We start from the raw sequence: 24,826 nt of genomic DNA, 5'->3' as shown, positions 1-24,826 counted from the left end.
TAAAGATAGCTAAAAATTTATTTATAGAAATTTCTGAGGCAGAGCTCCGTAACCCTTTTATCTCCCCTAGCCTAAAATTCATTTCAGTTTTAGAAAAAAGTCAGAGGGAACTAGTGTTTCCCCCAGACCAAAAAAAAAGGCCATTTTGCTTGTAGATAAAAGGGCACTTTTTGATAGAAGTTTTGTCATATCAATATTTGTCACATGCCTTTTTTACTTTTTGGTATACTAAGTGCATAGAAAGTCAGTGGCGGCGCTAGGCGTCGGCGACGTCGGCAGCTGCCGACGGCCTCGCGCAGATAGGGCCTCGCAAAATTCTCAGAAGTAAATTCTCAGAAGTTTTAAGATATTTCCATGTTTTTGATTGAAGCTCTTATTAAATACAACAGACGCAAAAGTAATCAAAATAGTGTGTGCATGGGGAGAGTGCACAGAGCCCAGACTTAGCAAATATTTGACCCAATTCTGTCGGGGCCTGAGTTAAAAATATTCAATGGCAGCAGCTTATTGATCAGTTAACTCTATTCCTCCCCTCCCCCTTCTTTTTGCTCTTCTTTTCAGTTCCTTTCTTTTTTCTTTTGTTTCGTAAGTTCATCTAAAAGTAAGAAAATATTCAAAATGCTGCTCCTCTGAACTCCCCCCCCCCTCCACACACATACAAACGCACACATCGAAAGCATTATGGAGCAACTACTGAAATTTTGTTTCCAGATCTTAATTTTGCAATATTTCCAGCCTAAAGCCACCAAATACTCAACAACATCGAAAATCGCTTAAAATTGCGTTTTTTTAGTTTGAATTTCAAAAATTACCGAGCCTAATATTACAAAAAATGGCCTCACAATCGCATTTTTGAGACTTGAATTTCAGAAAATATTCGGGCAAGGGTCATACCGTCTTTCTTTTATATCATAAGCAATTAGGCTTTTTAAACTACATTAACGAAAAGTTTAAGTGGAATGGCTCCTGAATGTAAAATATTGCTAAAGTTTTTAGTACCATAATTTTCAAAAATTTTCGAGGGAAGAGCTCCTTTCCTTCCTGTAAAATCTTCTAAGTTTGTCTAAAATTCCGTTTTTGAAACTTCAATTTAGAGAATTTGCAAATGATTGGTTTTGATCTTTCCTTTTTTTTAAAGAATCGATCTCGGACAGTCTCTGACCCTAAGCTCAATAAATATGGCCTATAATTGTGTTTTTAATGCTTCATTTTCTAGAAATTTCCACCGAGACACCCTGTACCTTTTTTCCCTTAACGTCAGCAAAGAAAGCCTAAAATGGCGTTTTTAAACTATAAATTTCAAAATTTTTCCGGGGGAGAACCCCCGGAACCCCCTTTTTATCAGGTAATTTTTCCCCCCGTCAATGTGCCGCCTCCTCCCCCCGCCAACAAAAAAACTTCTTTTAGACTGCACTACTAATCACAAAATGTTTTCGTCCTAGCAATTAAGTGAATTAGGAACCCTAAGTGCCAATAGTTAGTACAAAAATTAATTCCATGAATTCAATTATTTGTCTGAGAATATTTTATGATTAAAAGGGCCTCGCAAAACTGCGTCGCCGACGTCTACTTTTGCTCTCGCGCCGCCACTGTAGAAAGTCCAATGGTTTTTGATGGTAATTATTTTTTAAATATTGAAAATCTTTTTGATGTTTAGTTTTAAAAACAATGCTAAACACATTCAGATATATTCTAATCAGATTCTTGTGGGTAAGGGATTGAAACAAGGGAGTGACGCTTCAAGGACAGGCTTGTGTGAAGCTTAAAAGCAGAAGAACACAGCACCCTCCAAAAAAATATTGGAGAGGGGGGGGGGAGATCACTAGGGAAACCTGTTCCCTTTCCTTTCAATGTTTCCAAACATATATAAGATTATGTTTTAAAATTTCAATGTGGAAGATTCTGAAGGAGAGTTGCCAAATTCCCTATCATAACTGAATGTAGTTTAAAATTGGGTTGAGTAGACTTCAGTTTTGAAATAGTTTAAATTTGGGTTGAGTAGACTTCAGTTTTGAAATGTCTCCAAATGAGATAACTCAGTGAGAGTGTGATCAAAGATAGTTGTGCATTTCTTAATTGTTCAATGTTGAAACCTTTTCGCAGACAGCCCTAGATGCTTCCCTGGTCCATTAATTTTATCAAGGGTAGCCAAAAATTGCATTTCTGAAACTTCCCATTTCAGAGAAGTTCCGGGAACAGCCCCCCAAAATTCTATTGTAAACAAAGACAGACAAAAAAAAAAAAAGACTTCAATTTGGAAAGGAAAAAACAAGAAAGAAAACAAAATCGTGGGGGAATTCTTTTCCCTCTCCTCTAAGGTTGCTGAAAATTATAAATTGTAGTTTTTGACATCAATTTTGAAAATCTTGCTTGGAAGGGAACTAGAACACCTTCTCCTGAAGCCTATATAGATCAACCAATTTTGAAAAATTTCCGGGGAAGTTTACCTGATTCATCCCTTTTCTCGTAAGCCTAAAGATGTACCATTTAAGATTTGTAACCCAGGGGTTCTCAAACTGGGTGCCGCGACACCCTGGGGTGCCATAAGAAGAGGCGAGGGGTGCCGCAAAGTTTTCATGTTGTCAATATATAGTATATGTTAGGCGAGTTTGTCAAATAAGGTGATATAGACCAAATTTGCCATCCCCCAGCTTTTGATGTAGCATAGTAAAAACTCGCTAGATTTTGACTACATCTTCATCAGAAAGCCAAACTGATAATAAAGTGTTATCAACAAGCATTTTTTTTTTTTAAAGCAGACAAAAGTGTAGCAAAACTGATAACAGAGGATTGATGTAAAACTACCTGATCTTGTTTTGCTGTAAGTTTTGCCTCTACATGGTTCACTGTTGGTTACTAGTATAAAAAAATGTTTTGTATTGTTCATGTTGTCTAAATCACAAAATTGACGTTTTCACAAAAATAAATATTGCTGCTAACCATCATTTTTTGCCCTGTGATTTGATAACTAACAAAACTAGAATGTTAACCGTTAAGGTCGTGGTAAGCCGTCTTAGTTAATAATATGTTGAACAATTACTTTTCTGAACTATATTAATCATGGTGTATAAGAAAAACTCCAAATTTTTATTTTTTTCTTAACTATAATTTTGGAACAAAAGCAATAGAGCGAACATCTGTTACACACACAGAAAGAGGGATCTATTTAGTTTTGCCTGTTGAAGTTAATATAATGCAGTGCAGTTAAATTTAGAGCAAGATACATTCTAAAAGTGCAAAATTAATTTATAAAAGTTAAATCAACTGATTTTAAGTGATGATTTTGCTAAAAAAAACAATTGATTCAAATTAATTGATTTAAATCAACGAACTGTTTTTTATAGAGTGGATTCATTTATTTTTCAAAAAAAAAAAAACTTCCAAATTTATGGACTTTTCTCATCTCATTTCATAAAAATGAAGCTGGAAGGGGAAAGTGTTCGGTGGCCATCCCTCTTGATTTTTGAAGCTATGTTCCATTTTTTGGAGGTCATTAAATTAGTAATGTTAAAAACCTTTAATATAGCCCAATTTTACAAAAGAAAAAAAAAAAAGCTTCAGGAACCATGCCCTTAACCCACATACTTCTTTTGACCCCTATGCTTTGCATCTGATATGAGAATCAAATTTTACTCCTTTTTAACACTAACTATGCTTTGTTAGGAGGCAAACATCTATATGAAAATGCTTTCATTTTACTAAAATAATAATTAAAAGTTTTCAATCAAAATTTGGTGATCTTTATGAGTGACAAAATGTCAAATACTGAATTGTGCTGCTTGAATTTTATTTTAGCTTCAACTATGTTGATCAGAGTTAGCAAGTTTCTGCCACTGGTGAGGAAAAAAATCACGGTTTTTACCACCCCCCACAAAAATCGAATTTGCACGGACAACATACATTCAGTTTTTTCTTACAATTTTGTTTTCAGCAAATTAATATTCAACATTAAACATGCTTTCATTAAAATTTTAATTCCAGTGAAATTTGCTTTCTAACTTAAAATAATTGATTGATTTAACTTGCTTAAAGAAATAAATACTGTGTTGAAACTAGTTTTCTCTCAACCACTTTTCAGTTTTTTAATTATTCGTTTTAATTTTGAATAACCTTAAAAACAAGGACACATTTGAGTAAAAATTTTTGTATATATTGCTTGTTTCTTATCACGACACATCCATAGTTTTTAAAATATTTTGTTAAGCAATTATGAGTAAAATAAAAAATATGTAAGCTATGAACTCCAATTTTGTTTTTGCGGGAGTGCAAAATATCCGCCGTGGGCGCCGAGTCGTCTACGATGCCCGAGTAGACGATACGGCAACGTATACAAAACTAAAATGAATCAAAAAATAAAAACTCACCGATGGCATTTTTCTGCGAATCGAGGAATTCTTTTTGGAATTATTCATACATTTAGTCATACGTTCACGGTCGTACATCTTACTTACATCATTCGGTAATCGAATAGTTAATGGTATTAATGAAGATGAGTACAGCAAACATATAAAAAACGTGAATCTGCCAATCTGGCCCTGTGGCGTCAAAAAAGAAGATATTCAGGACAGCTTGGCGTGGGTTGTTCCCTCCCCAAAAGTCTCCCCCCTCCTTTGGTTGCGTTCGACAAACCTCACCGGTTACCATTTTAAGCTGTTGATTGGTTGATTGGAGCACGTGATCATCAGTTGTCACGTGATTAACTAACCGGTCGCTCTCGGTCGTGCTCGTCGAACGCAACCTTTCTGTCGAGATCTTTGGTTGTTTTGTGATTGTTTTGGGAGGGTTTTATTCAGGAAAAAACTCAATTCGGAACTCCAGCGCTCGAATACGCTACCTTGCGGTGATTTATAAAACTGCGTCTGCACCTAAAACATTGCCACGTTGCGCATCACGTGTGTCTGTTGACGTAAACGCGGTCAGTTTGTTCTGAGTATTTATTAACGCAATCGATGTGTCTTAGTTTGCTTTCAGCTACAGAAATTAATTCGTCCCTTAGTAGTATTCTCGAGCTTATCAAAATAATGTTAGTTTTCATTATTTCTTTCAAAAAAGTATTAAATGGTGGAAGCATAAAAAAGAAAACTCTGGATTAACAAAATTGGATAACGTTATACCAGGTAAAATTTTTTATTGTTTTGTAGAAATTTGTAAGAATATGAGTTTTTTTTAATCTTAAATTAATTAAACTAATCATATTTTACAGCAGCATTTAGTTGGAATGGACAGTATGCAAAATATTTTCTTGAATTTATTATCGTAGAACAAAATGAAAAATGTTTAACCGAGAAAGAATTTACTTTATTCCTTTTATTCTCAGCTGAAAGGTTTCGCCAAATTTGTTTAGGGTTATAGTAGTTTTAGTATTGTGCAAGCAAAGTAGCCTTGGCGAGTTTTCGCGTTTTTAGTTAAACCATTTTTAATTTTTATCATGAGTGGAATAAAATGATAGTAAGATTACAGAATTCGATAAGTAAAAAGAAATAATGGTCAATCAACTGAAAAGAAAACTACCACCATATATAAACTATGAGTACACATTTTATTTATTTTGTTCTGAGTGAATTTGAATAAATATCAGTTTTTCAATTCGATGAAAAAAAAACGAACTTAACAACATTGACTGGACACTTTTACTTAACCTAATTCTACATAAATGATTTAAATAACCTTTGTTACTACAGTATCCTACTGAAATAGACAGTATGCAAATAAATTTTCTTGAAAATATTTATCGCAGAACAGATTGAAAAATCCAGAAAGAACGTTAAGAATTTGAACAATAAAAAATAAAAGTTCGCCAAAAATCTGTTTATAGGGGTATGGTTTTAAAATTATGTGAAAGAATAATGTATCTTGACAAGATTTCGCATATCGGGTAAATCATTTCCATGACGAATGAATTAAATGCATGATTTCTTTGGATATCCAATATCATATAGTCATAGAAATAAATTATCTAGTGTTAAACGTTACTCTTGACAGTCTGCCACGTATGTGCACTATGTGACAAAAATGTCAACAAATGCCGGAAATGTCACGAAACTGAACTTAATATGTACTAATGTATAGAAAAAACGGTACAAAATGAAAATGCCGTTCGAAGCGAACCAAAAATTTATGAATTCCGAATTCAACATCGTGAAAATGGCTGCTTCAGAACAACTTACTGTGTGTTCTGCATTAATTGTTTACTTTCGTAATACTTTTTGGTTTCTAATCTCTTTCTATATGGGTCAGAATAACCAAAAGACTTTGAAAAATCTTTTCAAACGAATGAAGCGAAAAAATCATACATACGAACAAAAATCACAACACTTTTACCATTTTCTTCGTTACCACATGCGTTTGTTTTAGTTTTCAATTCCGCCATTAGACAGTGACTGCAGTGCCCCCTATAGTTCGTTGGAGTTGCGAATATGAAACTCAATATTTTCATTAAAATTTAATTGTTTGAAAAGGCAATTTCAAGTGTTGTTTTCTTTCTCGAGCGATTTTTATGAAACTTTTTTTCAGAATTTATTATCCTTATTTTTTCTTCTATCATTTGGAAAGTTATTTTGAGAATTTTTCTTTGGAATTTTTAAGAGCTCATCAATCATGGATGCTATGAAAATCTCATTGACTCATTACTGAGCCGTGTTTATGGAATCAACATTCTACTGTTTATTCAGGTGTTTGTTTATAAATGATTTAATATATGAGAGTACGACTCGGGCCTCGTTCAAATAGGATCGCATGACGGTGATATGATGATAGCAGGACGGTGCGGTACTCTGAGCACGACCGGTCGATTGACTGGTATACCTCAATATCTGGGGTTTCTGGTTAACCAATATCTCTACGCTTGTGTTTAGAGCCCGAATAATTTTGTTTTTGGTAGTATAGTGCATATAACATACAACGAGTGACTAGACTGCTGATGAGCAGCAAATACAATATTGCTTTAAATTTCTCATTTCGAAACTATAAAATAAAATTTCCATTTTCTGTGCTTCTGAATCAGTAACAGAACTCAATACACGTTACTAAATAATAAACTGTCAACAAAAAATTTCCAAAAAGAAAAAAAGATAGGTCATAACTGTCTCTTTTCTGCCACGAATGTTTGCGCCCTTTAATTGACTCAAAATTTTTGTTGCGTTACGTAAAGAAACATTTGTTAAAATTGATTAGGAAACCAGCTTCAGCATTTATTTCTTTTCAGGTAAGGAAAATTTGTTTCTAATTTGAGCTCCTTGAAGTAAGCTTACTTTGTGATTTGTTTATGATTCTGTGTTTCAAAATGGAGGATTTGATTCATCCTGCATTTAATAAACTAGTGCCTCTAATCCCTTTTCTACGGAAACTCGGAACGGACGGAGTCCGTGATTCATTTGCTTTTTATTCATAGATCTGCATTTAGATGTGCTTAAATAGCGCTCAGCAGATTCAGATTTTCGGTTTATGTTTCTTTGAATTTTGTGAAAGTCTTTTTCTACGTTCTTGAGTACGAAAGTAAGATCTTACAGGTTACGTAAAAATAATTATGCACAGAATTCTGTATTGTAATGATACTCTTTACTGCTTTTGATAGAATTTTAAAACAGAGTTCTAGCGGAGAGTGAGTCAATATTAGGAAGAATACCATGGAGGGAAATTTCAAGTGGGTGAGATTTATGTAATCCAAGAACTGGAATCGCGCTTTGACCATTAGTAATAATGGTTTTCAAACTTTGTCTTCTCATTGAAATTATAGAACAAGGCTGTATCGGGGGGGGGGGGGGGGGGGTAGGAGTTAAACCCCTCCCATTGGAGAAAAACAATATAAAGCTGCATGGAAGAAAATGCACATTTGACTTAAATTAGCAAAAATGTCAAAGTTTCTGAAAGGCTCATTTTTGTTTTAAAATCGTTTGCGATGAAGTTTCGCTGCAATTTAAGGCTGTCCTCTCTTTACGGACAAAAGTCATGGCTTAGAGTGGTAAAAGAACCGCTGAAGGGTCTGGCAATTCAAAACATGAATTGCATTAATATTGTTTCTGATGAGGATGGTTATGATGAATTTGGCATCTTTGGAAAACGGGAATGTTGCGGGTATGACAATCATTTTTTTTTTTTCAAATGCTTTTATTTTTTTTAGAAAGTTGATACTTCATATTGTGATATACATAATGGTTCCATACATTTAAATATCAAAGCCAAAGTTTAAAATTCTGAGAAAAAAGTGCAAGTTCTGCGTAAAAATAGTCATGCCCCTGCAAATGGATTAAACAATCTAGCATTTTTGAAGAAAATAATTTGTGTTGCCGAGAGAACACTTATTACTTCTAAAATCAAAATTGGAAAAAAAAAAACTTAAATTGGATTTACAAACTAATGTTTTAAAACAGATTACTGAAGACCTAGATCTACTGAGAGTTTCGCTATTTTTATTATATTGTTTTCAAGTACATATATTTTTAATACTCAGTATTTTTGCCATGAATAATTTATGAATAGAAGTGAAAAATTCCTTTTTTGTGTTCTCTTCGTTTTGTTTGCATTGCTTTTCTCTTTAAATAGATGAAAAATATGATTTCATCTTATATGTGGTCCCAAAATCCATCAAATCCTAAAATCTGTGCAACCTCTGGTCCCATTCTGTACTTTATTGTGTTGCTGTCACAAGCATGGGCGTCACAGCCTGGGGGGTCCGAGGGGTCCGGACCCCCTCAATAATTGAGAGTCGACCCCCACAAATATTAGAATTTGTTAAAATGAAATCCATTATTTTGGGGGAACTTGTTACTGTTTTAATTCTAAAAAAGAACGATAATGCAGCAGTTACATAACACATAACTTATAATGTGAAATGTTTAATTATTATGTAATCAAATAAAACTGAACTTCGCTGGTACAATAGGAAAGCAACTGTCTGCAATGAAAGCTTTGAAGCAAAGAATTGTTGCTAATTATAACCAGAAGTCTAAACAGCCTCATTTCAAAGTTTAACGTAGGAGAGTGGGGGCAAAGGGTATGTACTTAATGTTAATTGTACCAAAGCCCACTCACATGTAAATACATTATTTTATAAAAACTTGGGGGCCCTTAATGACGGCCTGCTTGCACGACAAGGACAAGGATTAGCTGGCAATGGTGAAGAAAACCTCATGCAGCTACTGAGGGTTTGCTGTGAAGGTATGAACATAACACAATCATTATGAACATGAAGGCTGCTTTGAAACTTCTGCATTGGAACAACCCTAAAGCAGAAGTTTCAAAGAGACAGAAAATGTACTCAACCGGATATTCAAAATGAGAGTGTATAAATGCTAAGGTTATTGAGAAGATCAATAGAAATCACTTATTTCCTCCGTGATTTGCAATGGAAGAACAGAAATTTCAGGGTCATACGTTATGTCGAGGTTAGATGACATTCTAGATCTCTAAGAACCTTTTCTGGGTTTCTACAAAATTCCTACAACAGCAGAAGAAAGCCGTCTCTTATAACTAATATGTTGCCCCCGCCCCCTCCTTTTTTTTGGAAGTTGGGCCTCCAATTTCATTTTAATGATAAAAATAAAAGAAAAGCCTGCATTCTTAAAAATGAACAAGTAGATGTGATAAACAAGCAAATACAATAAAAGTGAAACGAAAAAGGTATTTTTTAAATTTTTATAAATGCAATCTTAAAATATAATAGGAACATTGAGATTCTGTATTATTCAATTACCTTACCTGGGCGACCGAAATGCGTTTTAAATAATAAAAAGTTGAATTACAGCGATCCGTTCAAATTTTAATTTAAGGATCCGAAAACGGCATTTTTCTATAATAAGAGGGCGATAAAATGCTTGCAAAAATTATAACAAAAATAGAAACCCCCTGATTTTTCTGCATCAGATAAAATTTGTTCCAATGTTCCAAGAAAATTAGAATGTCAATCATGCTAAACTGTAAGAAAGCCTTCAATTAGAAATCCATTGTTGAACAATGCTTCTATTTAAATTTGTAGCATGAAGAAAACCATTGAAAAGAAAGATCTGTTGCCTTTTTTTGTCGCATATGAACAAATAAAATTCTGGCTTTTGTTTTGAGGTTTTTCCTGTACTCGGGAGATTTAAAAATTTTCCTTTTTGGTTATTTTTTCGCAATTTGTCGGGAAATTTTAGATTTTTTTGGTTCAAGCCAGATTGTTGAACATGCGTCACTTGACCTAACTTTTATTTGCGAGGTATATTGTGTAAAACCAAGCAACGCAGCTGGTATTTAAAATAAATTTTTAAAAATAGACCTAAAGTATCAGTGTGTGTTTTTACTGAAGCTGCAGACGTATTTCAAACAAATAAACTATCCAGCTGGAAATTGAAAATTTCTGTATAGAAAACCAAAGCAGTCAAATGGTTTTACAAAAAGAAAGTGTCTTCAAGCCTTATCTCTCCAGTTTACTTCATCGAAGGTAGCCTAAAAATTTTGTTTTTGAATCTTAGATTTTGGAAGCAAGGGAGAGTATCTAAATCCCATTCCTTCCCCTAACATCAGCAACGATAGCGTACAATTACGTTTTAGAATGTTAATGTCGAAAAATTTCCAGGAAAGCGCCTTCACCGTAATCCAGGAGAAATATCTACTCCCCATCATCAAAGATTGTCTTAACTTTCATTTTCAGGGCTTCAACTGTGAAAATAATCCAGAGATCCCCTGAACCTTCCCTCCCACCCACTAATAGCACCAAAGGGGGCCTAAAACTTCGTGTTTAGACTTCGACTTTGGAAAAAAATTTGGGAATGAAGCCTTTAAACTCCTTTTCCCATCACCATCGACAGTCATCTATATAAACTCAACTTTTTCGGAGCTTCAATTTCCAAAAAATTGTTTGTTCCCAAATATGGCCTAGAATCGTATTTTTAAAACTTCGATTTTGAAAAAATTCCAGAGAGGGCCCTCGAATCTCTTCTCCCAATCATCACCAAAAATTGTCTGAAGCTGCGTTTATAGAACAATAATTTCAAAAAATCCCTAAGGGAGAAAAGTTGGTCCCCCCCAATAAATTTCATCTGACCACGCCAATGGTCACAAGCAGTGGCATAGCTACGGTGGGGCAGAGGGGGCGGTCCGCCCTGGGTGGCATAGTTTTGCGGGCGGTGATTCAGCACTTTTGATGTGAAAAAAATATAAATAAGTGAATCATACTTCAAATTTATTACTGAAAGCAAAAAAAAAACTTCGAGATATAAGGTATGACTACAACTGAGCTTCTCAGTGTTCTAAGTTAAAATATTTTATTCATGAGACCCTGAATCTTCTTCATTCCCTTAACGTCCTCTAAGATAAACCTAAATTGTATTTTAAAACTTAAATTTCGAAAATATTCTAGAAAAGACCCCAACTTTCTAACGTCACAAAAGGTTAAAACTGGCTTCAGTTTTGATGAAGATTCGGGAGGGAACTCCCCCCCCCCCCAATCCGTTACTTTTAACTGCAGTTTTTGCTGTAAATTTAGAATATTTCTCCACAATATGCGCCTTACACCCTATTCTTTTTTTTTTTTTTTTTTTTTTGTAGAAAGACTACGGATTAAATTAGTTTCCTGTTTTTTTTAAATGAAGTTTTTTATTTTAATGTCTCAATAATTTGAAATGGTTTAATGTATTAGATGCAGGAGCGTGCACAGAAATTTTAGGGCATGTCACAAATGACTTTTCCGGACCCCCTCATTTATTTAACCCATATTTCACCTGTAGTTTTTAAAATATTTGACCCCTCCCCTTCAGGCTCTAGCCGGGGTCAACAGATATCCCTTCTGCACCCCCCCCCCCATGCACGCCCCTGATTAGATATGTCTCAATGAAAGGACAGCAAATAGAGAACCCCCGCCCCCGTGTGACAGAAACTAGCTACGCCACTAGTCACAAGTCATTCAAAATTTTCCACCTGAGAGAGGGGGTTATAAAAATCTGTGCAAAAACATTACAGTAGGTATGATTACGTAGTATGGTATTTTATGTAATTCCTTTATATATAAAACCCATCCCTTTACAAAATCCTGGACATGGGCCTGCATAAAACTTTAAATCTTTGGAAAGATTCCCATTCCATGCACACATTTTTAAATAACATGTAAAGTAGATCAGTAAATGTCTTATAAGCAGGCCCACAATTTCAAATTTTTATATTCTCAATGCGGAGCCGTAGTTTTCACAAAATAAAGATTCTGGTGAGTTTTGGTTTACATTCTTTAAGCCTTTGCAAACCTTTTTTTAATTTCTTTAATGAACTGGTAAAGGTATTTTATCAGAGGGCTTTTACAGACTTGTGCTTTATCAAGCATAAAAAAACTTTATTATTATCTTAACTCGCATCGGGCCTCTCAGGCCCGGTCATTACAAATCTACGCTGCCAAAAATCACCTCTTCAATGGAAATGAATGAGGTTCACAGTAGCTGCGTTCGAAGTGACCTACATACTGACCACATGCTTTTCAGGAATGTACATTCCCACTTTTCCACAGAAAATTCCGGTTTGGACCTCAGAGGCCCGGAGCAAGCGCTCACGCTTTTCATTTCAGATTGTGAATGTAAAGGAAGAGGTTGTGAAATGCATCGCTATTTAAGCTACAGAGATGAAATGAAGAGGTTGCAGACCTTGTTGGTTGAGATTTCAACTGATGAGAACTCCCTTAATGAAGATGAAAAAGAGAAGTTGACATAGAACAGTAAAGCGATCATCAGTAATGTTCAGAAGAAGATTTAGATTTGTGTGTCATAAAACTTTCTTAAACTTTACTTTTTAAAACTTATTACAGAGGCTGTTTATCAATTTATAATTCAGTGTTGAAAACATATTTTTTTTTTTCTATTTTGCAAACATAATTTACTGAAATAACCACTCCGGACCTACGAAGCCCTCCGCGAGCGTTCGTGTGACGAAAAGTACCACGAGTTCTCCCGGGTTAACACAAAGACTTTCAGATCAGTATTAAGCTAATATGTTTAAATAGGCCACCTGGTCAATCCAAACTTTCCAGAATCCCAACAGGATGCAGCCCCAATTAGTTTAAATTTCTAAGGTTCCACTGTAGTTATTATTTCCTTCATATAATAGTGTAAAAGTTGTTTTAAGCATTTTACTATTTTTATGCATTTATTTATAAAAAACTGAATTTAACATTTATATTAATTGCATCCAGTTTCTACGTTATGTTAAGAATTACTGCTGTGAATGGCCCTTCCGCTTTAGAAAATGTGAATCTCGAACAAGACCTTTCAGCAACAATGAGTGAAAGTCAAGATAGTGTTAATTCTATTTCTCCATCACACATGAGTTCATATCCAAGTAATAATCCCATGCAACGCACTGCTGTTCCACCCTCTTCACTACCAACAACAGCATCATGGCAAGTAAATGCTCCAGGTAAGTAAAAAGTATACCTTTTTTTTTCCTAAACCTCTTGGCCTAATAATTTTCCTCAGTTGAGGAATACTTTTAGTAACACATATTTTGTAGATATTTAACTGATCAATTTTGTTTAGATATTAAGTAGTGTTCTCTCTTGCTGCGTTGTGCTTGTTGATGGACAACAAAAAGACTGCAGGGGCAAGATCATTAAAAATGATTGGTCTAGTGCAGTGGTGTAACATATGTTTTGTATTACGTGGCAACATCTGTTTTTGGTATTCATGATTGGCAACGCTTGCCTACTTGTGATGCTTGTTGTGGTAACATGCACGTATAGTGTGCTTTGATTCTTGCTATGTTAATAAAGGTTGTTGAGTTTCATATGTTGCTATTGTGCATTACTTATATCTAATACAGTAGAAGACCGTTATAACGCCGACCTATATAACGCAATGCCCTATAAACCGCACTACTTTTCAGAAGTAAACAATAGGTTTTGAAGTTAAAAAACTCCCTCTGTTTTGTCTTGCAAACATAAAAAATTGTTAGGCAAATTAAATTTTGAAACAGTTTTTCATCTTTCCATCTTAATTCAAAGTTTTAAAATGAAAATTAGTGTTCACAGTAAGCAGAAAATACCAGATGGCTCTTAAATGTGCAGCTGTTATGCAAACCATGCAGCTAGCAGAAGTGCAGGATTTTGATTGTGAAACATATTTATTTGTAAATAACTAATTGTAATATTGGTGCTTTAATACTCATTGCAGATAAAACTCATTCTGAAGTGCTAATATATAGATATATTCTGCCTATTAGTTTCAAAATTTGTGAAATGATCTATATAACGCAAAAACCTGTATAACGCAAAAGCTCTGGTCCCTAGGTGTGCGTTATAACGATCTTCTACTGTAATATGAAACAAGATAGGGTGTCGGTGAAAACGCTCGCAGTGGATCTCTCTGAGCATTGGAACTCTGGTGTTCAAACAACAGATATGATTTGGAGATGTTCAAACCGCCAGCTCCGATATTTTTCTCAACTGGTCATGTGCCAGAAACATGGAAGCTGTGGTATCAAAAGTTTGAGAACTTTATGTTAGCGACAGAAAACAGTGGGAAAAGCGCGACAAGACAAAAATCACCATACTCCTCAGTTTGCTAGGCGACGAAGGAGAGTCTATCTTCAATACATTTAAGTTTGATGATACGGCCACTAAAGATAAGTACGACGGCTTCGTAAGTACTAGGGTTTTTTTTAAAACTTAATTTAGTAAATTATTTTAGTTTATTATTATTTTTTATAGGTCTCGAAGAATATTTTTAATGCCAGACCAGCATTTCACCAACTAAATAAAACAGCAGCATAACTTAACCTTCTTGTGTTTAACCCACATTGGAAAACTACTAAGAACCCTTTTAATCTCCAAACTTGTTTTTCTTTTGTTGTTCTATTTGAGATTACCTTTAGTACCTACTCTCTGCTCAATGAAAACATGTGTCAGTAGAAAAGTACAAAGTATTTTTTTCCAGTTGCAATATTTTGTGGCAACATTGGAATTGTGCTAGAGTAAAAGTTACTTGCATTGCAGTATTTCTAGTGCAAGGGATTAAGAAATAGGATATTTTCATTTTCAACTGCTTTTTAGAACTATGAGAGTCCAGCTTGTTGCTCTTTGTGTTATAGTTTTACATAAAATGGCTTCAAAAAGAAAGTTAGTTGAACTTGAGATTGATAAAAAGTATGAAATATTAAAATTAATCAAAAAGGGAGAAATCCAGAGAAAATTAGCCGACACATATGGAATTTCCAAAACTAGTGTGTAATAAGTGCGCCAAACTTCAATAAGGAGTTATTTTGTTGAGAAGTAGATCATCATGGTTATAAATGTATTAAATGTATATGAGGAAAAAAAAGCGAAAAATTTGTTATTTTTGATTAGGTATGAATTTTTAGGAACTATTACTATCAAATAACTTTTTTCAAACAATGATTTTTTTTTGTCAATTTACTGAAATTTTAAATTTACATGACACATTGTACGTCATTCTGAGAAAATAATCTCTAAAAATATTTGAATAACATTTTAAGTTATTGTTTCAAAGTAATGTTAAACAATGAAATCGAGTTGAAAGGAAAGAGTAAGTATCAATTAGTCAAAAAAATGAATACATGGTGCAAGAAATGACAAAAAAAAAAAAAATCATTACCCCCTTTATAAGTTGACCACCTGTCTAAGTTGACCACCAGAGCCTGATTACCACAGGATCATAAGGGGCACAGGCCCCTCCTCTTAGATTTCAGGGGGGCCCAAAATCCACTTAATTTATCATGATAATTAAAAATAAATAATGACTTCACTTATAATCTAGAGTACAATGATATCATTCATATTTGTGAAAATGCTAAAACAAGCAAGAAATCTCTTATTTGTTGATAAAATTCCCCTTAAAAACTTGATCTCTTTACAAATCCTAAAACCACTCAGAGTTTAGTCTGTATTTACTATTAAAAGTTATATATCATAGATAACTTTGATATTTACGATTTAATGCAACGGACAAAGTTTAACCACATCTTATATAACCATCGTATACAATATCTCTAATGTATAATACTCTATTGTGATATGAGGTACCGCCAAATTTAGCATGGTTGGGTTAATACGCAAGTATCGATATATTTTATAGCTTCATTATATTGAATAAGCAGGAATGGGGGGGGGGCACAAAATGAATTTCATACCTAGTCATACCATGTCAAAATCTTAGTCTGGCCCTAGTGGGGCCTTGAAATAGAACTGTACCACATGTCCAATATCAGAATGATCAGGCTCTGTTGACCACCAAAGTACTGCACCACAAGTGGTCAACTTACACAGGTTTCACTATAATAGAAAAAAATGTTTTTGATTAAAAAGCGTTTTAAATAAGCTAAGTAATCAACAAAATAGTATAATAACTATTTATAATACAAGTACATATGAAAATTATACACTACTAGCCATTAAAATTGCTACACCAAGAAGGCGACATGGTACAGACATGAAATTTTAACGACAGGAAGAAGATGGTGTAATATGCAAATGATTAGCTTTTTAGCGCATTCAGACAACGCAGGCGCCGGCAGCGATACCTACAATGTGTTTAAATGAAGAAATTGTACAGCCAAGTTCCCACGTGCAAATTCAATTTGAACGTTGCTGCGTGTTGGAAAATTGTTGTGATGCCTCATGTAAGAAGAATATTATCAGGCCCAGATCTGTATGTGTGCGTATCTGCAGACCCTTCAGCGCAGGGCCCCACGTCCTTAAAGGGCCCAAGGACCCAATAAATTAAAAAAACTAGCACTAAGACTTATTAACATTGCAAATATACACTGTTGGCCTCTGAGAAGGACCCTACATATTTTGTTGCAGCGGGGCCCAAAATTTATAGATCCAGGCCGGAAAGTATAATAACACCCTAGGCAGGCACAAGGAGCATCGAGGCCAGAAATATCAAACTACCATTTTAGCAAAGACAGATAAAAATTATATCTTTTTAGTATTTTGTCCCAATGTATTTTTCTTTTACTTGCCATAGTAAAAATTGTAGTTTACTTGCATGAAAGTCAAGTACAGAACTTTAACTATCAATGCAGTTTAGATTCCAGAGTAAAAACTCCCACCTGGAACAGTTTCATGGCCAGTATCCGGTGATTAAGACCCCATCAGAAATGTTTAAATGTGCATTATATTTTCCCACTTATTTACTAGTTTAAACAAAAGGGTTGTAAGAAATTATATGCTCCACACGGTTACATTGCGTAACACTTGACAGGGATCCCAAGATTAATAACTTGGGATCTCTATAATTGCGTAATGGGGCTTTCCGTGATTGCCTACTGCACAGATGCATGAGAGCGCCTGGGTTATATGGCTATAGGCAGTCATGTAGGCATGACTGCAAAAAAATCTCCGGACCGAATAGCGGGATAAATTTATGGCATATCTCTGACCGCTATTCGGGAAAAAGGGCAAATTGGCTGCCTATCATGTATATTGTGAGTAGAAAAAATAAATTAGTTTGTGTGTGTTGTGTGAACATGGTCTCTTCAATTCTCTCCCTCTCCAAAATTTGATTTATGGAAAATGTGACAAAGAAGGGGCGAAAATCCTCTTCAAGGGTTGAGGCACTAAAGTAATCTATGAATCTATTGAGTCTTGTACGAGTCATTAAGTTCAATTACTCCTATTTTTACACCTGCAATTTTCTTTTGTCCGAGGTTTTTTCGCTTGACCATCCGTACCCAGATTCTGGTTCTTATCTCATCTCATTTATTCTAAAAGAACTTTCGAAAACACCTTTCAGGCGGCCTGGATAGCAAAGACTGTCCGCCTGTGTAAGTACACCCATAAGACACTGGGATGTAAAGCCTTTTATAGCAGCAATAAAAAGCAATAGAAGGAAGGAAAGAAAAAAAAAACAGTTTGGTGTAAAATAATCAGGGTTCGCGTTTACGCGCTATAGCGGGTTTTTTACGCAAATTCGCGGGAAAGGGTCGCAACTTCCGCGAAAAATCGGGTCCCAGGGACCCAGAAAACCCAAAAGATAAGAACCAGAAAAAAAAATGGGAGAAAATGCTAAAGATCTATTTAGTAAATGCTTTTAAGCTTCAAAATGACCAGGAGAATCAACAGAAAGGGACTAAAATGACCCTATCTATTTATCAGCTATTCAAACACACCCCAATTGTGGACCAGTCAATGGAATTTTAGTGATAAGACTGGAGCTTACAGTGACCTCCTGGGCAGAGCTCAGGGAGCAAGTTCACAAATAGCCCATTGTGCTGTATTCTAAGAATAAGCTTTCCCTCAACTTTTGTCTTGAGGAAATTCCTAAAAACAGAAATGAAGACTAAAAATGAGAGAGGTTTTCAATGCAATCTTCAGGATTAATACAAGACAATTGTACAGTAAAAATATTGCAATTTGATATTCATGTAACCAGAATTACTTTTGAAAATCATCATTTTGCATCCCCAATAAAAAGAGGGGAGAAAAAAAATGGCGAATATTTTCCAGATCGCGCTAAACACAAAGAGTTCGGAACTTTACATTTTTCTTGTTAAATTGCTTATGAATACTTGAATTTTATACAAAAGCACTTTAACCTTGTTCTTTTTCTAATAATTCATCTCTTTCTGATGGGTTATTTTTATTTGGACTTGCAAAAGTCGGGTATTAATCGATCGCGCCATTTTCTTAAAAATAGAACAAAAATCAAAACAGATATTTTGAACGAGTCAAAATAAAGTCAAATATACTGATTTAAGATTGCAAATGAACAATTTTCACACTCATATGAGAAAATGTTTCGTTTTTGCGATCGCGATTTTTGCGTTGGGTTTATTCGCTTGCGATTTATTATTATTATTATGTAATTGCCAATGATAATTGGGAAGGGGGGGGGGGGGTCTGTTTGCTTTTTTCACTAAGAAAAATTTCCAGGAAAACAAAAGTTAAGGGAGTGCTTTTTGCTTGATCAATCAGAGGCACTTGTTTTATATTTTATGGTAAAACCCATTTTTAAAGTAAATTTTGAGTTAATCTCATTGTAACTGACCAAATAGTTTCTCACATAACCGAGTCTTTCAAGTGTATTATTTGAAAACAATTTTACAATGATAAAATCACAAAAGAATTAGGGCAAAAATAACCAATTTATTTTATTTCATGCCTCCCCCCCCCCCCCAAGTATAAATATTTTTATATTATTCATTTACGCACTAAGATTTTCTGTTTAAAATTTAAGGGACTCATTTTTTCCACCAAAGGACCCAAATCTATTTCATTAATGGGTCCCTGGGACCCATGTTACGAATAGTTGAGCGCGAACACTGATAATACTACAAGTGTTTGAACCTTCATATATTGAAGCAGCTAATTACCGAAAAAATCAATATATAGAAATTTAGATGTATAGAAGCAATTTTAACTTATCTTTAATTGCTCCTAAAACATTAAAATTAAAGCTAGTTTTCGTAAATGAAACTCAATTTCTAATACATTTGAGAATTGGATTAATAAAAGTTAGTTGAAATTTGGAAAAGAGAACTTTTTTCAACTAAAATTGTAAAGTATGACTATGGGGGGGGGGTCAAAAATTGTTTGGTCTGGGTCTTCCAATATCTTAATCGGGCCCTGCCTTCAGGCCTGAATCTGCGTACCTGCAGGCCTCACAGTGCACAGTCCTTAAGGTTCCCAAGGACCCAAAAAATTGAAAAAAAGACTATCACTAAGACTTATTTACGTTTCAGATATATACTGCTGACCTGTGGCTTCTGAGGAGCGGCCCTACAGATTTTTATGCAGGGAAGCCCAAAATTTCTAGATTCAAGCTTGGGTCCCTTTAAAACCTTGAGGCCTGTAGACAGCCGACTAAGTTGCCTATTTTGTAATCAGGCCCTGAGGTTGACCCTTGGCTAAGACATTTTTTGAGGCTCCCATGCAGTCTAACCTTGCGCATTTAGTCTTTGGCTATAACAATTTTAGCCATTTGGGGGCCCTGAAAAGCAGGGGCCCTAGGCCACAGCATAGTTTGCCTATTCAGTAATCAGATCCTGATCCTGGCAAAAGGTACAGGGAAACAGATCGAAAGAGTCACGAAAGGAAATCAAAAAACTGTTTTATCATTTTTCGCTTTACAACGGCGGGACCTGGTTTCCGATCCCGATTCTGAACCAGTGGGATCCTGCATGATATTTTGTGATATTAGTACCACAGGATTGAGAGCAAAACCCCGCAAATCTTCTCCATGGAAACATTTTCCAACTTTTGGAGCTCATAAACCAAATACTTTCAAAAGCATCATCTGATCTTTGAATCATGTTGCTTGTATTTCTGCAAGAAGAGCAAGAAAACTTTGTGTCTTATATGATGAACGGTGAATTTACCATTTCAGATTAAAATAAAAATTGAGTATAATTTTCTGAGAAGGGTATTCTCAGTTTCAAAGTTTCAGTTATCATACATTCAGCAATTTAAAAGTTGTCCAAAAATCATAAACGTTTGTGAAAACAATCACTAAAATTTCAAACTCAGAAAATTGTGCTTTAGAAAAGAAAAATGGAATGTGTATTAGATTGCAAAAACTGCTGGAGTAACTTAAATACAATATTGGGACATGCCTATAAGCTCAAGGAGTGCTCAAAACGTTTAACTTATTAAAAGTGCTCAATATTTTTCTCTGAAGAAGAACCCAAAGAAAAACCGAAAATTTTGCTTTCTAACCTGTAGAACGTGCCTGCTGATGTTTTTGTCACACTGAAGCTGATATTATAAATGTAGGTGGTACCTTCAAAATTATGTTGGACGAATTAGCCCAGCAACTGCATTCAGCACGACTTCAAAAGAGGCGACAAAAACTGGGATGAAGCACAGGATGGCTCACATAACAGTGCCGTAAGTTAAGCTGCTCAAGTTTTACCAATCATCGTTCACTCCCTGCTGTAATGAATAAACTGCACTGATACAAGGACCAATGTTAACTAAGCAGTATTCTCAATGGAAGTTAAATTGGATACAGCAATACACAAATCAAATAAACATTGTTTTCGTCTGAAATTTGCAGTTCTTAAGCAAAAAGTAAGCATGCCCACCCCATGAGAAAAAACTATTTTAGAAGATAAGGAAGTTTATGGGGATGTTTTGCTAAATGTCCATAATTATTGAATCTTGGGGAAAAGCAACTGCAGCCACAGCACGTGTTTTCATCAAGCACATTATTGTTTGCTCAAAAATCCCTTTCCATTCCACACAAGCGATGATTTGTTTAGAGGTGGAACCTTTTGGAAACTTTTGTGTACCAAACAATAGTTGCTGATTGGAATGTGACTTTGTAGTACTCTTACAATTAGTGTTCAGAATTTGAGAAGACTACTAATTACTGTAACAAAAGCAGTCCTTCCTAAAAAGCACCAGCCTTTTCAATTTGATACCAAAATTTAACTTCTTGAAAAATGAAGTCGATCCCAGGATCCCGCAATTGGGTCCTTCCAATCCCGGAGGACAGAATTCGGCATTTGATTGGAAACCCTAATGTGGTCCATGCTTGAACTGTAGGTGTACCAGATGTCCAAATTAATGTCTGGTCTTGAAAAATGTCTGGGTATGAAGATGACTTTTTTTTATTGAGCTGAGAAATTGCGTATTATAATTAGTGCATACAATGTGCTTATTTTGCTTCACAACTCAAGTTGCTAGAGATATTTTATTTATGTGTAATAATGAGTGTAACACAATTTTTTCCAAAGATAAAAAACAAGGTAGGTGTCATAATTTTTGACATAGTATATTTAGACATGTTCAGAGTTCTTACCCTCGATTGATTTTTCGACTTGCTTGATTTTTCATTAGTGGTGAATGCAAATTATGGAAAATCAAATTTTTAAAGTTACTAAAATTGAAGCATAATATGAAGCGGTGAAAGGTAAAGGGATGTAAATATACCTTTTAAAGTTTCGAGGAAAATGTGTTTGAAGTTCAGATTCTAGGTAGACTTTCATTGAGTTTTTTTTTTTTTTTTCTAAATCAGGATGTATAGCAGCACCCACCAGAGCTACTAGTTCCATCTCTCCCCCTAAAACAGAGAAAAGATTCTCCTGCCATTTGTACTGATTAGCTCCAAATTTTTCATTTTGGCACTTACATCCCTTTACTACTCACTGCCTTTTATAATTTGCTCTTATTACAATAAAAAGTTGATGGCAAATTTTTGAACAAAACTTTTAATACACTTTTAAAATTATCTGCAATTAACAATGCTAAAAATAAAATCAAATGTTTTATTTTTCACATACAATGGATGGTGGAAGCAAATTTTGGAACATTATGTATTATAAAAGTAGAAATAGTGACACAATCCTATCTCAGCTATCTCCAATATCAAATCCAACTCACAGGTTGGGAACCCCTGATCTGTACATATCATAACAAATAAAATAATTCAAATTTCTGTATTTATTTCATATTTGTTCACAAATGTATTTTAGAATGACTTACTCAAAAAATGAAAATTGTCCAAGAAGGGAGATGACAATTGTAGGTCTTGGTACAGTGAAACCTGTGTAAGTTGACCACTTGCGGTGCAGTACTTTGGTGGTCAACTTAGACAGGTGGTCAACTTATAAAGGGGGTAATGTTTTTTTTTTTTTTTTGTCATTTCTTGCTCCATGTATTCATTTTTTGATTGATTGACACTTACTCTTTCTGTTCAACTCACTTTTATTGTTTAGCATTACTTTGAAACTATTATTTAAAATGTTATTCAAATATTTTTAGAGATTATTTTCCCAGAATGACGTATGATGTGTCATGCAAATTTAAAATTTCAATAAATTAATCCCCCCCCCCAAAAAAAATCTTATTATTTATGAAAAGTTACTCATTTGATATTAATAGTTCCTAAAAATTCATAGCTTCTCAAAAATTACAAATTTTTCTCATATACTTTTATACTCCATGATCATCTACTTTTCAACAAAATAACTCCTTATTGAAGTTGGCGCACTTATTAGACACTAGTTTTAGAAATTCCATATGTGTCAGCTAATTTTCTCTGGCTTTCTCCCTTTTCAATTAATTTTAATTTTTTATACTTTTTATTGGTCTCAAGTTCAACTAACTTTCTTTTTGAAGCCGTTTTATGTAAAACTATAACACAAAGAGCAACAAGCTAGACTCTCATAGTTCAAAAAAGCAGTTGAAAATGAAAATGTGTGTGTGTGTCCTATCTCTTAATCACTTGCACCAGAAATACTTCAATGCAAGTAACTTTACTCTTTAGCACAATTCCATTGTTGCCACAAAATATTGCAACTGGAAAAAAATACTTTGTACTTTTCTATTGACACATGTTTTAATTGAACAGAGAGTACAAAAGGCAATCTCAAATAGATCAACAAAAGAAAAACAAGTTTGAGAAATAAAAGGGTTCTTAGTAGTTTTCCCATGTGGTTAAACTCAAAAGGAGGTTTAGTTATGCTGCTGTTTCATTTAGTTAGTAAAATGGTGTTCTGGTATCAAAAATATTCTTGGAAAACTATAAAAAAATAATAATAAAATAAAATAATTTGCTAAGTAAAATTTTAAAAACTAAACCAAGTGGTCAACTTACAAAGGGTTTTTTACAGTACTCCAAACCAAATTTGGTGTTCATTAGTGGTCAAGATAGAGAGGTGGTCAAGTTACAGAGGTTTTCCTTCATTATATAAGATAGGACTAATTCCGTTCCTGACAAAAGCGGTCAACATAGATAGGTGGTAAACTTACAAAGGTGCTCAACTTTACAGGTTTTACTGTATTGACAAATATCATACTTTGAATATTAATTTTGTTTCTGTTCTGTTTGATTGTTGCAGTTCTTCAAACTGCTGTAAATTTTGAAAAAAAAAAAAAAACGTTTTTTGGAGATAGTGGGTTTTTCCCACTATTTGCAGAAAGTGGGTTTTATCAAGTGGGCTCACCCCAGAAAAAAATCAAGGTGGATATTTTCAACCTGGGTCCAGTTAGAGGAACGCATCCCCTAAATAAAGGTGAAAAGATTAGCAGGCCGGGATCTATGAATTTTGGGCCCCCCTGCAACAAAATCTGTAGAGCCCCTCCACAGAGACTAGCAGTATATATATTTACAATGTTATAAGTCTTAGTACTATTTAAAAAAAATATTTTTTTCAATTTCTTGGACCATTGGACCTTTTATGGACATGCCCCCCCCCCCTTTCTCCGTACTGAGGGTATGCAGATCTGGGCCTGATGATTATTGTTGTTGTTGTTGTGTGCCAGCGATGATGGCAATTTGGGGTGCGCTGCTTCACTTTTCCAACTGTACCGTAACTTGGTGTGAAGTCCGACTTCTACAGTACACGCATGCCATAAGGACCCGTTTATAGGGTAGGCAACCATTCACAGCACAACAACACATTCACACAAAGAAAGGACAAGAACAGGAGAGTGAAAGTACGTCCATGCCCGAGCCGGGATTCGAACCCGGACCTTCCTGTCACAGTAAGACTTCACTGACCACTAGACAAGGCAGGCGGCTGATGATTATTATCATAATGAATTTAGTCAGTTCCAAAATTTGGATTATTATGCCAAGCTTAAAAGGCTGAATATGTATATCCTGGAGCAAAGGAGGGTCGGAAGGGATATGATTCAGTTGTTTAAATTTATTAAAATGAAAGATGTTACTGGGTTAAATTTTTGCATGGAAAGCAGGATGAGAGGTCATTGTTTCAAGCTATTCAAATCTCAGGCTAACATGGAAACTAAGAAAAATTATTACTTTAGTAGGATTGTAGGAAATTTGAACAGCTTACTGGAAGAAGCTGTAGTGAGTAAGTGGATAGATAGCTTAAGATAGCCTTTGATCTTCATTGAGGACTAATAAACCAACTAGGACCAGCCTAACTGGACCCAGAACCTGTTGCA

At 34.7% G+C, this 24,826-nt stretch overlaps 2 protein-coding genes across 2 annotated transcripts in view; one reads left to right on the top strand and one right to left on the bottom strand.

Annotated features, from left to right (window-relative positions):
* The window catches only part of LOC129219398 (eukaryotic translation initiation factor 4E type 2-like), a 121,200-nt gene extending 116,613 nt beyond the window's left edge, over positions 1-4,587 (bottom strand). Inside the window, exon 1 of the mRNA XM_054853788.1 lies at positions 4,365-4,587. The gene's annotated coding sequence lies outside the window, so the exon portion shown is untranslated. The remainder of the gene's footprint in view (positions 1-4,364) is intronic.
* Positions 4,588-7,098: 2,511 nt separating this feature from the next.
* Positions 7,099-24,826, top strand: part of LOC129218529 (arfaptin-2-like) — a 41,853-nt gene continuing 24,125 nt past the window's right edge. Inside the window, exons 1-2 of the mRNA XM_054852817.1 lie at positions 7,099-7,204; positions 13,148-13,371. Coding sequence (XP_054708792.1) covers positions 13,158-13,371 — 214 coding nt within the window. The 5' untranslated portion in view covers positions 7,099-7,204; positions 13,148-13,157. The remainder of the gene's footprint in view (positions 7,205-13,147; positions 13,372-24,826) is intronic.

Source organism: Uloborus diversus, chromosome 3 (genome assembly GCF_026930045.1).
Source record: "Uloborus diversus isolate 005 chromosome 3, Udiv.v.3.1, whole genome shotgun sequence".
NCBI classification, from domain to species: domain Eukaryota; kingdom Metazoa; phylum Arthropoda; class Arachnida; order Araneae; family Uloboridae; genus Uloborus; species Uloborus diversus.
Note: the sequence above shows the minus strand (reverse complement) of the source record. Positions and strands in the feature narration are given on the sequence as shown.